Source organism: Chelonia mydas, chromosome 1 (genome assembly GCF_015237465.2).
Source record: "Chelonia mydas isolate rCheMyd1 chromosome 1, rCheMyd1.pri.v2, whole genome shotgun sequence".
Taxonomy (NCBI): domain Eukaryota; kingdom Metazoa; phylum Chordata; order Testudines; family Cheloniidae; genus Chelonia; species Chelonia mydas.
The window spans coordinates 344,935,270-344,949,104 of record NC_057849.1 but is presented as its reverse complement, the minus strand read 5'-3'; the positions used below and the strand labels follow the sequence as shown (position 1 = coordinate 344,949,104).

Sequence of the window (13,835 nt, the reverse complement as noted above, 5' to 3'; positions counted from 1 at the left end):
ACACAGGGCGAAACGATGGGCCGTGCCCCTGTCTGCATGACACAGCCTCACCATCGTCATGTTTCGAGTGGGCATCATGGCAGAGGAGAGCTTTAAGGAGGGCTCTGAAGGTGGCTGCCGAGGTGGCTTTGTGGATGCTTCCAGGGAGCTCCTCCCACACATGAAGGGCAGCGTGGGAGAAAGGACCAAGGAGCTTGTTGGCAAAGTTGACAAGGGGGTGATGGAGGCTGATGCCAGGAGCCGATTGCAGGCAGGCGTCAGATAGTGAATGAGGCCTGAGGAGCTGCACTTGAAAGTCAGTCTGGTGGAACTATTCTGGCTAGGGGTGAATACAATATTACAATACAATACTACTCTTGTGATACCAGTAGTGCGGACACAGTTATACCAGTATAAAGGTGCCTTGCACGGGTACTTTATTACCCTTCCCACGCAGGAATAGCTATACCCATCTAGTAGAATAAATGCTTCTCCACTAAGGGGCTCCTACTGGTTTAATTACACCAGGAGAGTTAAAGCGATACAACTGCCTAGCGCAGACAAGGCCTGAGAGATGATAAGGGGGATGAGGCTAGGCCCCGAAGGGGCTCAGACATGCAGAGAAGCCACGCAAGAGAAGGGGGAGCCGGGGGAGACATGGCCAAAAGGCAAATGGTCTTTGCAGCGGCATTGAGCCTGGCTGGGAGCAGGGCGGGATGGCATTTGTCAAGGCCAGAGACGGTGAGAGGTCTGGCTGGGTGGATGGCCGGGAAAGGCCGGATCTCAGAGCTATTAGGCAGAAAGCAATGGCAAGATTCAGAGGTCCCCGGCTGGGAGGACTAAAGAGAGGGTGGAGTGCAAGATGACCCCCAGGCTACGGGCTTGTGTGCCGGGCAGGCGGGTGATGCTGTTTAGAGAATGAGAAAGGACGGAGGAAGGGCGTGGGGTGAAAGATTAAGTGCTCTGGGTTAGCCAGGTGGAGCTTGAACTTCCTGAGCTTCCCCCGAAATGTCTGGGTATGTGACAAGGCCTCTAGCTCCACAGGGCCCGCTCTGCTGAGATGGCCTCTCCCCTTCCCCAGTGCGACCCCCTGCCTGGGGCACAGGACAGGCCACTGGTTTGTGCCTCTCAAGGACACAGATACGAGCTCTCTGGATCAGCAACAAGATCCTTCTCCCACCCCTGCCCCTCCTGCAGCTGTCATTCCTCAGCTGTCAAAGGCTCACACATTAATTGCTTTCCCAGAAGCTACTTCCAAGCAATGAGAGTTTGCCCCAGGGCTAGTTAACTGGTGACTCATTGCGCCCTGGGGTCAGCACTTCTTCAGGCAGGTTCTGGCCAGTCCTAGGCCCTCCTTGCGTAACTCAGGGGGTTTTATAAACCCAGAGAGACGCCTGCCCTGGCCCCAGAGACTACAGAGCTCCCCTCCTCACACACTCTCCTCCTCCAGGGGCTGCCAGGGTGAGGAGCCGGGATGAAGGTCATACGCTTGGTGAGTAGGGAGAGGCAGACTGGCCTGGGATCTGAATCCTAGAGGCAGCAGAGGAAAAGCCGTGGGGTCACTCCCATCGTGCCCAGCCATTGGCCCCCCCGCCTCCCATCCTCCAGGTCCGGATTTGCCTAGCGTCTATTAGCCAGGGCTAGGCCCTGGCTAGTTTTCAGTGTCCCAAGAGACAAGGCTCCCACTCATTCCATTGGGGACATGACTCACCAGCCAGGCTGGCAGGAAGGTTTTCCTGTGGTTCCCCTGAGATTTTCCTTTGCTGGGTTTGGTCCTACGGCTCCCTCTGGCTCCTCTGTCTACACACCCCACTGTACCCCCGCCACCCCCGTGCAGAGCTTGCATCTTCCACTGGATCCCCCACATGCAGAGAGACCCCTGGATCCTCTGTGTTCAGACCCCGCTGGACCCTGCTGCATCCCACACTCAGAGATCCTGCTGCTTCTCATCTGATCCCCTGCGCACAGACCCTACTGTCTGTGCACAGACCCCGTCGTACCCCATCAGGTATCCTGCACACACAGACCCTACAGGTTCCCAGGTGTGTGTGGATGCTCCTAGTCAATCCTATACATATAGATCCTGCCTTCCCCCACTGGCTCCCACGTGTACAGATCTGCCAGACCTGCTGTGCCCAGATGCTAGCGGACGCACAGGGCTCAGGGTCCAGCCCCTTCTCCTTGATCTCCTAGCAGTGTCAGGCACACTTGCCCACCTCTCACCCTTATGCTCGGGCCCTACAAGAGTTTGCTAGAGGATAGGGGGCTTCTTGTCCCCACACTTCTCCCCGCCATAGGTCAGGGCAAAATTGAGCCCTAAATAAAACAGTGAGCCCTGTAACCATCCGTAGAAGATAGACACACAGGCCAACGGATTGTTAGGGACCATCAGGAAATGGATAGGTAATAAGACAGAAAATATCGTAGTGTCACTAGATAAATCCATGGTCTGCCCACAACTTGAATTGTGCTTGCAAATGTGGTTGCCACATCTCAAAAACGACACCTTGAAATGGGAAAAGGTGCAGAGAAGGGCAACAAGCTTCCGAATGAGGGGAGATTAAAAAGACCGGGACTGTTCATCTTGGAAAAGAGACGACACAGGGGGGATAGGATAAAGGGCTGTAAAATCACGACCGGTGTGTGAATAAGGAAGTGTTATTTACCTGTACACAAGAACCAGGGGTCACCTGATGAAATGAATAGGCAGCCAGTTTAAAACAAAAGGAAGCACTTCTTCTTAAAGCACACAGTTAACCTGTGGAACTCATTGACATGGGATGTTGTGAAGGCTAAACATATAACTGGGTTCAAAAAAGAATTAGATCAATTGCTGGAGAACAGGCCCATTAATGGCTTTTAGCCAAGATGCTCAGGGACACAACCCCATGCTATGGGTGTCTCTAAACCTCTGAATGCCAGAACCTGGGACTGGACAACAGGGGATGGATCACTCAATAATTGCCCATTTCTGTTCATTCCTGCTGAAGCATCTAGCACGGATCACTGTTGGAAGACAGGATACTGGGATAGATGGACCATTGTTCTGACCCAATATGGCCGTTCTTCTGTTCTTATGGCATAAGTAGTGACATCTCTGTACCTTTCCTCAGCATATATTTTTGACAGGTTTCCAACTCCCCTTCCCCCATGATGTTGTCCCAATTAGACTTCAGCATTAGACCCTCTTTTTGGTCCAGTGAGTTGGCTGTATGGTTCTGGAAGTCCTTCCTATCATGCCCTCCCTTTCCAGGACCCCTAGGGTTTCTTTCGAGCCATGTGTGCATTTATGGTGCCATGGGCCCGGTTGGGAAAAAAATGAGATTTAAAAAAAATGTTAATTAATTAATTCTTCTGGAATCATTAAAAAGAAATGACTAAATACATATTTCATGCCTTTCACTCATTTTAGAAAAAATATGCTTTTTATGCCATTACTACAATTCTAAATAAAGCCAATTAAATAATGTGTATGAAAGTGCTAGCAAAATTCTCAAGACATATGTGCAAAAGGTTTAACAAAGGAATAAAAGTATCTACCCCCAGACACCTCCTCTATCTATCTATCTATCCCCAGACACCCGCCACATCTATCTAATGCATTTTCCTTTATTTTAGAGAAAAATATGCATTTATATAATTAGTTCAATTCTAAACAGATTAAACACTTGCAAAAAGGGTTAGTAACTGAGGAACAAAGAAGTGTTTATATATAAATACATAATGCCTCATGCATTTTCCTCGTTTTTCGAGAAAATATTCTTTTAAGCAGTTAGTACAATTCTAAATAAATTAAACACCCGCACAGACACAAACACTCACACACCACACTCTCCTTTGTGGCTGCTATTTAACAAATTAAAGCCGAACTGTAGGGCACCCTGGTTTAAACTCTCCCACACTCCTGAGAAAAGCACCATGAGGAAAAAGTTATTTTCTCTGAAATCTTCCTGGCCGTTTTGTCATTGTGTCGCTAGATAACACAGGTATCTAAGTGTGAAGACAGAGAACAGGTGTTAGTTGCTTTTTGAAGGCCAGTAACAAGGCTATGCAGGACCTGCAGGAGGACCTTCCCCCTCCCAAATTCCTCTCTCTCCACACCAAGCTCTGAAAGGATAAAGCCGGCAGTGCTGCCTTTGGCTAATGTTAATGTCTGAAATACCGACACTCTTCCATAGCACAGGTTTCAGAGAGGCAGCCGTGTTAGTCTGTATTCGCAAAGAGAAAAGGAAAAGGAGGACTTGTGGCACCTTCGAGACTAACAAAAGGCTTTACCAGTTCTGCCACCCTCCAACGTAACACTTTATGTAAGCAGGGGGAACTTTATGTAAGCAGGGGGAATGGGCCTGCTATTGTGGGGAACTTTCCTGGCTTATACGCTACCCCGGTGAAGTGGGCTAGGGAAAGGATCTGAGTCCTCACTCCCACTTCCTTTACCCAGGGGCCCACCTGACCTCGAGGGCTCCCCTTCCACCCTCCTGTGTGACAGAGTCCTTGTAACCCCGACAAGGCTGGGCCCAGGATTCCTGGGGGGCTCGATCCCCAACTTTGTCGTGGTCACTCAAGGCAGGGGGTAGGGTGTCCCCGCTCTGAGGGGCTCTCTCCGCACTGGGCATTTCCCTGACCCACTGATCATTACATATAGTTCAAAGCAAATACAACTGGTGAAACAGCAAGCAATCTTAAAAATAAGGAAACAGCGGGAAAGGTGAAAGGAAAACCCGTCACCCCGCTCTGTGGCCCGGGGACGTCACACCCAGCGTCTCTGGACTGTCAGGGCAGTTCAGTCTGCTCCTCACAAGTCCCAGGCCCCTGCCCGGGCCCCGGCTGTGCTGCAGGGATGCTGCGGGTCGGACCCTTGCTCTGCCGGTTCCCACACGCCCTCGGGCTCTCGGTGGCAGGACCCTTCTTCCCAGCGTCAGGCCCCGTCGGGGTTCTGATCCCCGCCTTGGCTGGGGGCGTCTCCCTGCGCTGGCCCCTCTGCCCAGGGTCCCCCACCCACCCACGCACTCTCCCCAGCTGCTCACTGCACCCGGCTCCGGACGGCTCCAGCCCCAGCCCCAGCCCCGGCCCCGGCCCCGGCTCCGGCTTCATTCTGCCTCAGCCTGGGTGTGGCTCTGCCTCCAGCTCCCTGGGCTGCTTCTCTGGCCCCTCTGGCTCTGGCCCAGCTCTGCTCCCCAGCTTGCCGTGGGCCCCTGCTGTCTCCTTAGCTCAGCCCCACGCTGTCTGCCCCAGGCAGTTCCAGCTCACAGCAGGATGGGACCCCCCTGACTCCCTGATTAGCCTGCCCGCCCTGTCAATCAGGCTGACCTGGAGCATTGGCCTCTCCCCATTAGTCCTGGGGACTGTCAGTCTCAGGGTCTTGATTCTCCATCGACTCTTCCCCTTTCTTTTGGTACTGGGAGCCAGCAACCAACCCCCCGCCCCCCTCCGAGTGTTAGTAAGGGGAGAACAGTCCCCTTGTGTTTAGAAAACGATGCACTCCGGGCGCATGTGGACAGCCAGCGCATGCATCACAAGTGCACGCAAATGGAAACTGGACATACGCAGAGGACCATGCCAAGCCCTGCTCAGCAACCGGTGTGTGCTGCCTGCACGTGGTCATATGGGGGTCGATAACAGTTATTTCAGAGGAATCAAGAATAAAAACCAGGCAATCGCATGACACACGCGTGGAAGCCTGTACACGTCCCCCTGGGTGCACACAGGCCATGCACAGACAATCCCCCAAAGCACACACACTCAGACTTGTTTTTCAGCCCTAGTTTATACAACACACACAGCCCAACTTAAAGGAACTCCAACTGTGTAAAATTGGTCAATACTCCCGGGCAGGAGACAAAATGCAGGCCTAGATTAAACTATTCCTACTCTATGTAAAAGAATTCATAACACTTTTCGCTTTTCTGTCCACAACTGCTGCCTGTTTTGTTAACTTGTAACTCGTTCAGTATTTAAGGCGCCTGCCTGGAATGTATATTGATAAAACTTGGATTTCATAAATGAAAAAACAATAATGGAGTGTTCGGGAAACCCATATTTTAATATTAGGGAGGCGATGGATACAAACAAAATGTTCAACGCCTCTGAAACGGTTTATATAGTCAGTATTTTCACATTATTCACTTATTTGACCCATTGAGCAAAATACAAAAAAGAAATGAAAAATCCTGAAACGGCCACAAACACCTACATTTTATCTAACTTAGAGGCAGGAATTTGGCAGTCAGATAAAAGACCCAGCTGCAGAATTATCACACTCTGCTCTCCCAGCACCCGGTTGAGCATCTGGTTTCGGGTCTGGCGAGCGCAGGCCGGGCCGAACCCAGTCGTGCCTTCAGAGACGGTAGTCTCCCGGTACTCCAAGGCCTCTGAGGAAACAGTGCTCAGCTGCTGAGGGATTTAAATACAAAACACAAGCCAGGTTTGATTTTAGTTTTTATGCCACACTTTAAAACCTTTCGACTTTGTGTCAGGAGGCCTCTTCGGCCTTTACAAAAAATTCACCTCAGGCTGGTCTTGCTCCACAGACCTTTTGGCGGGTGTGGGGCAACCAACTGCTCTAGCAAGTTCAGCAACCATAGCCTGCTCTTCTCACCCCTACCGCGCCTTTTGTGCAGCGCCTTAAACATTCTTACATGCAGCTTCATAGATTCCAAGGCCAGAAGGGACCCTTGTGATCATCTCGTCTGATCTGCATAACACAGGCCAGAGAACATCCCAAAATAACTTACGTGTGCCTCGTCTCTTCCACCCCACTGTTTGAATGACTTGGGGTCTCCTGATTGAGTTTCAGAGCCTCAAACAACAGCAGGGCTGAGGAGCCATCTTCTGGTTCTCTTCCTCTGCCCCATCCTTGCGATTACTTTCATTGTCAGTTACCATGGTCTCATGGCTTGTCTGGCTTGGTGCTGGTGTGCCCTTCTCTGCACCTTTTCCAGTTCTAATATATCTTTTTTGAGATGGGGCAACCGAACTGCAGGCACTATTCAAGGTGTGGGTGTATTATGGCTTTATATAGTGGCATAATGATATTTTCTGTTTTATTATCTATCCCTTTCCTAATAGTTCCTAACGTTCTGTTAGCCTTTTTTACTTCTGCTGCACATTGAGTGGATGTTTTCAGAGGACTATCCATAGTGACTCTAAGATCTCTCTCTTGAGCGGTAACATCTAATTTAGACCCCATCATTTTGTATATATAGTTGGGATTATTTTTTCCAATATGCATTACTTTGCACTTATCAATATTGAATTTCATCTGCTCACTTTGTCTAAGAACATTTGGTGTGGGAACTTGTCAAAGGCTTTCTGAAATCCAAGTACACTATATCCTCTGGATCCCTCTTGTCCACATGCCTGTTGGCCCCCTCAAAGAATTCTGTTAGATTGGTGAGGTATGATTTCCCTTTACAAAATCCCTGTTTACTCTTTCCCAGCATATTCTGTTCATCTGTGCTTCTGATAATTTTGTTTTTTACTATCATTTCAAGCTCACCAGCCTGTAATTGTGAGGATCACCTCCGGAGCCTTTTTTAAAAACAGGTGTTACATTAGCTATCCTCAAGTCATCTGGGACAGAGGCTGATTTAAGTGATAGGTTACATTTAACAAGTACCAGTTCTGCAATTTCATATTTGAGTTTCATATTTGGTGCAAAATACCTCTGAGCTTTACCGTTTTCTTCCAATCCTCTCTTACATCATATCCTCTTTCACTTCAGCAAGGCCTTCAATCCCTCCCAAACCCCTCTGCGTTAGGGCTTTAGTCACCACGACGCCTCTGTTTTCAATGATTTCTCAGGTCTATCAGATGCTGTCTTGTGTATTTATCTCTATCAAATATCTAGATCAGTGGTTCCCAGACTAGTTCCGGTGCTTGTGCAGGAAAAGCCCCTGCTGGGCTGGGCCGGTTTGTTTACCTGCCGCGTCCGCAGGTTCGGCCGATCGCGGTTCCCAGTGGCCGTGGTTCGCTGCTCCGGGAAGCGGCAGCCAGTACGTCCCTCGGCCCACGCCGCTTCCAGCAGCTCCCATTGGCCTGGAGCAGCGAACCGCGGCCACTGGGAGCCGCGATCGGCCGAACCTGCGGACGCGGCAGGTAAACAAACCGGCCTGCCAGGGGCTTTCCCCTGCACAAGTGGCAGGACAAGTTTGGGAACCACTGCTCTAGGGTCACAGTTTGTGTACAATGTAACGTTTGATATAAGAGCGGGGGAATTATTTCTTGGGATCCCTTCAATGTGATGACAAATACGTAATTTTAAAAATTTAATTGTTGCTTTGCAGATACTGCTACAATATATCACTGAGCATTTTTCTTGCCAGTTAGAAACGACCAAGCATGGAGTTTTGGCCTGTTATATATGCCCAATGTGTCCGATGCCCTTGTTAATGTAATTTATTTATTTCTCACTGCTGATCCCCTTGGGAAAACGATTAGAAAGACTGGCAGAAGAAAGGTGGGGAGATAACACCTCAGGAGGCAGGGGAGAGCTTTTATATTACGAGTGCTCACCTGTGCTAAAGTATGCCGACTGACAAACAAAGCATATAACATTTGCTTTGCTAAATAAAGGTTCCAGACAGTTGTCAAAGTTTCCCCTAAAAGCCAGGTCTGATGTCTTATCCTTGGGCCCTATTTATGAATTATACTTTTTAAAGGTTGGGTTACTCTTTCTCTTTCTCTCGCTGTACGTAGCATGTAAGAAATACTTTCTAAACCATTAATTGGGGTGATTTTTTATTTCATTAGACCTTTGACTAAAAATAGTACGTTTAGTAGAAGGAGATGGAGAGGACACAATTTTAATTACCAGCTATTAGCTTGAGAAAAATAGGGAAGGTGAGGTTGGGGGCACATGTTTCCTCAGATAACCACAAAAAACTCAGAAAAATGGAAGGGTCAAGGGAAGGTGTCAAATGGGGAACCTTTATCTCTGTCCTTCAGGCAGTGAGAAAGCCATGACTTAAAATTAGGGCTGTCAAGCAATTAAAAAAATTAATCGCGATTAAAAAAATTAATCGTGATTACTCGTGCGGTTAAACAATAATAAAATATCATTTATGTAAATAATGATTATTAAATAATAATTTTGGATGTTTTCTACATTTTCAAATATATTGATTTTAATTACAACACAGAATACAAAGTGTACAGTGCTCGCTTTATATTTCTTTTTACTACAAATATTTGCCCTGTAAAAAACAAAGGAAATAGTATTTTTCAATTTACCTCATACAAGTACCGTAATACAATCTCTTTATCATGAAAGTTAAACTTACAAATGTAGAATTATGTACAAAAATAACTGCATTCAAAAATAAAACAGTTTAAAACTTTAGAGCCTACGAGTCCACTCAGTCCTACTGCTTGTTCAGCCAAGCACTAAGACAAACAAGTTTATTTACATTTTCAGGAGATAATGCTGCCCGCTTCTTGTTTACACACTGTCATCTGAAAGTGAGAACAGGCGTTCTCATGGCACTGTTGTAGCTGGCGTCACAAGATATTTATGTGCCAGATGCGCCAAAGATTCGTATGTCCCTTCATGCTTCAACCACCATTCCAGAGGACATGCGTCCATGCTGCTGATGGGTTCTGCTCAATAACAATTTAAAGCAGAGTGGACTGACGCATGTTCATTTTCATCATCTGAGTAAGCTGCCACCAGCAGAAGGTTGATTTTCTTTTTTTTGTGGTTTGGGTTCTGTCGTTTCCGCGTTGGAGTGTTGCTCTTTTAAGACTTCTGAAAGCATGCTCCACGCCTCATCCCTCTTAGATTTTTGGAAGGCACTTCAGATTCTTAAACCTTGGGTCGAGTGCTGTAGCTATCTTTAGAAATCTCACATTGGTACCTTCTTTGCGTTTTGTCAAATCTGCAGTGAAAGTGTTCTTAAAATGAACAACATGTGCTGGGTCATCATCTGAGACTGCTTTAACATGAAATATATGGCAGAATGCGAGTAAAACAGAACAGAGGACATACAATTCTCCCCCAAGAAGTTCAGTCACAAATTTAATTAACACATTATTTTTTTAACGAGCGTCATCAGCATGGAAGCATGTCCTCTGGAATAGTGACCGAAGCATGAAGGGGCATACGAATGTTTAGCATATCTGGCACATAAATACTTTGCAATGCTGGCTACAAAAGTGCCATTCCTGTTCTCCCTTTCAGGTGACATTGTCAATAAGAAGTGGGCAGCATTATCTCCCATAAATGTAAACAAACTTGTTTGTCTTAGCGATTGGCTGAACACGGAGTAGGACTGAGTGGACTTGTAGGCTCTAAAGTTTTACATTGTTTTGTTTTTGAGGGCAGTTATGTAACAGAAAAAAATCTATATTTGTAAATTGCACTTTCACGATAAAGAGATTCTGTTACAGTACTTGTATGAGGTGAATTGAAAAATACTATTTCTTTTATCATTTCTAAAGTGCAAATATTTGCAAGAAAAATAATAATATAAAGTGAGCACTGTACACTCTGTATCATGTGTTGTAATTGAAATCCATATATTTGAAAATGTAGACAAATGTCCAAAAATATTTAATAAATTTCAATTGGTATTCTACTGTTTAACAGTGTGATTAAAACTGTGATTAATCCCTAACCCACATGGGGTAGCATCAAAGACTTACAGCCCATACTCGGTGGGGACCCCAAGCTGAAATAAATTTTTCCCGAATGCCCCTTCTGGCCTTCAAACAACCCCCCAACCTTGCCAAGTCATCATTAGAAACAAGCTCCCCACAGACTAGGACCCACCAATGCCAAGTGGCACCAGTCTCTGTCCGAACAACAGATACAAAACGTGCAGGCAAATCTCCACTGTCATGATAATCAACATCCCCCATAACACACCTTTCAAAATCCATGGGTCCTGCACATGCCTATCACAACATGCAGGGTACTTCATCCAGGAGTGGCGGAAGCCCCCTAAAAATGGGGGGCCCACCGTCGCCTGAACTGTGGTCCTGCCCCGCCCCTTCCCCAGGGTTGGATTGAAGTCTTCATTCTGTGCAGTTCATGTAGGCAAAATTTTACTAAAATGACGAGGCCTCTTTACGGTGGAAGCCACTAGGGGCTGATTGCCATTTGGGAGAAGAGGATGATGAGTAAATGGAATAGGGAAATTTGGGGGGAAAGCCTGGTACAGTACCGCAAAAGGCTACGGGGGTCAAAAAAACCTTCTGACTGGCGCAGAAAAATGTGACGCACCCTAATATTTTATGATGTGTGATTATGCAAAAGGCCGCGTGGTTAAAGACGACTTGCTAATTGGCTCAGGCAGGGGGGTGTGGTTTGTCGCCTGCTCCCAGAGCTGGGAGTTTTCGGTGGGGTAGATTCATAGGTTCATGGAGTTTAAGCTCAGAAGGGACCGTTAGACAGGGCGGGCCTTAGGGAAATGGCACCCTGGCTGAACCTGTATTTTGATGCTCTGGCCTCCACTACCTCCCTGAGCTCCCCACCCATCCCCCGTAAGCCTCCATTGCCGCCCACTGATCCCCCCATTGCCCCTGGCCTCCACTGTCTCCCCACCCATTCCCCCATCACCTATATCCTCTACTGTCTCCTTGGGTTCCCCACCGCTTCCATGCCCCTTGACCCCCGCTGCCTCCCCCACATTGCCTCGAGCTCCCTTCCATGGCCTTGCACCCCAGACCCAGCACACTCCTTCCCTCTTGACCACAACATCCTGGGTGGTCACCCACATTGCCCACCCATAAGGCCGGCCCTGCCGTTAGATCATCTGACCTGACCTCCTGCATTTCACAGCCCATTCAAATTCACGCAGTTCCCCCTGTATGGAGCCCAATAGCTTGTGTTTCACTACCGCATAACTTGTGGTGTAGCTAAAGTGGATCTTCCAGAAAGACAGCCAGTCTTGCTCTGAAGACCTCCAAGATGGACAAACCACCCCGCCCCCCTTGATAGTTTGTGCCAATGGTTAATCCCCCTCACTCACTACGATAAAATGTGCCTTATTTCTAATTTGATTTGGTCTGTCTTCAGCTTCCAGCTGCTGGTTCTTGTTCTGCCTTTCTTAGCTAGAGAACAGACCCCTTTAGTGCCCAGTCGCTTCTCTCTACGAAGGTCCCTATACACTGGAACCAAGAGTCACCTGTCAGCAGCTTGTTGATGAGCTAAACAGATGGTGCTGCTCTTTATGTCTCTTGCTTCAAGGCATTTTCTCCCCCCGCTTTGAGTTGTTTTTGTGGCTCCTTTCTGCATCTTCTTCAGTTTTTCAACATCCTTTTTAAAGTGTGGACCCCAGAAATGAGGATTGTGGAATCAAACATTTTATGTCATGATCACTGGGCCTCCGCAATCACCAACTTCCAGTCCAGTGATTAATTCATCTTTGTCCATCATAATGAGGTCCAAAATATTCACTTTCTGTTGCGTAAATGGCTTTTCTCATCTTTCTCCCGGCTCTCCCCATCCCTTTTAAAAACCTTCTTGGCCATCTCTGAAAGGCGGTCGTAGAACAACTAGATCCCGTACACACGTCATTAATCCTAAAGTTATATTTACCCTTCCGATCAGGAATCCCTTGCAGCCTTCGTGCATGTGTGTAATGTAGTTAGAAATGTTCTAACTGCATACAAATATTTTTTTCTGAAAATTAGAAAAATGCATGATAGATATCATAGAATTATACACAAACATTTCTCCTTTATTCCTCTGTTATTAAGTCTTTTTTGCATATATTTAATTGATTTAGAATTGAGCTAACTGCATAAGAGAATACATACCTTTAAAAATGAGGAAAAGTTATGTATATATGTAACCCTTCTGCCCGTCAGAGTTGGCAGCAACAAGGGCCGGGTTCAGTATCTGAGGTTCCGTTTCAATAACACAATGCAAAACTGGCTTGAGCCCCGACCCAGTGACCTGGGACAATTACACCCCCCCCCTTCCCCTCAAGTGCCTCTAAGGGGCAATACTTCCCCTCTGGCAAGCACAGAGTCTGAGTGTAGCAAAAGCCTTTTAATAAAGGAGGGAAACAATGAGGCATTATGTTGGGGAAACACCACAAACAGGATTCATAACACCAACCATGAGCAAAAGACCCTCCCCCAAGTAAGTTTGGCAGTGTCCTTTTCCCCTCAGGGTCTTAAGTCCAGCAACCCAATAGTCACCCGCCCCCCACCCCCAGTTTCTGTCCTTGGTCAGTGCAGCCCCCCAGAGTTCAGAAGTTCAGAAGCTGCTGAGTTTACCTCCCAGCCCAGGTGGAAGTGGAGGCAGGTGGGGGGCATCTTACATGCTCCGCTGCTCGGGTCAACGGCCAAGTGCCACGCCTCTCCATAGGGCTCTGCTGCAGTCTTCACCACCAGCCGCACCTCTCCGCCAGCCACCCTGCTATCCACTCCGCTCTCCACGCCTCTCCGCCAGCCACCCTGCTATCCACTCCGCTCTCCACGCCTCTCCGCCAGCCGCCCTGCTATCCACTCCGCTCTCCACGCCTCTCCGCCAGCCGCCCTGCTATCCACTCCGCTCTCCACGCCTCTCCGCCAGCCGCCCTGCTATCCACTCCGCTCTCCACGCCTCTCCGCCAGCCACCCTGCTATCCACTCCGCTCTCCACGCCTCTCCGCCAGCCGCCCTGCTATCCACTCCGCTCTCCACGCCTCTCCGCCAGCCGCCCTGCTACCCACTCCTCTCTCCACGCCTCTCCGCCAGCCACCCTGCTATCCACTCCGCTCTCCACACCTCTCCGCCAGCCGCCCTGCTATCCACTCCGCTCTCCACGCCTCTCCGCCAGCCGCCCTGCTATCCACTCGCTCTCCACGCCTCTCCGCCAGCCGCCCTGCTATCCACTCCGCTCTCCACGCCTCTCCGCCAGCCGCCCT

At 48.4% G+C, this 13,835-nt stretch overlaps 1 protein-coding gene across 3 annotated transcripts in view; it reads left to right on the top strand.

The window, feature by feature from the left end:
• The first annotated feature begins 1,340 nt into the window (after positions 1 to 1,340).
• MIOX (myo-inositol oxygenase) overlaps positions 1,341 to 13,835 on the top strand; it is a 44,954-nt gene continuing 32,459 nt past the window's right edge. Inside the window, exon 1 of one of the 3 annotated variants that reach the window (XM_037889474.2) lies at positions 1,341 to 1,471. In XM_037889474.2, the coding sequence (XP_037745402.1) occupies positions 1,454 to 1,471 (18 nt within the window). In that variant the 5' untranslated portion in view covers positions 1,341 to 1,453. The remainder of the gene's footprint in view (positions 1,472 to 13,835) is intronic. The other 2 variants (XM_043521527.1, XM_037889475.2) reach the window with 2 other exon arrangements.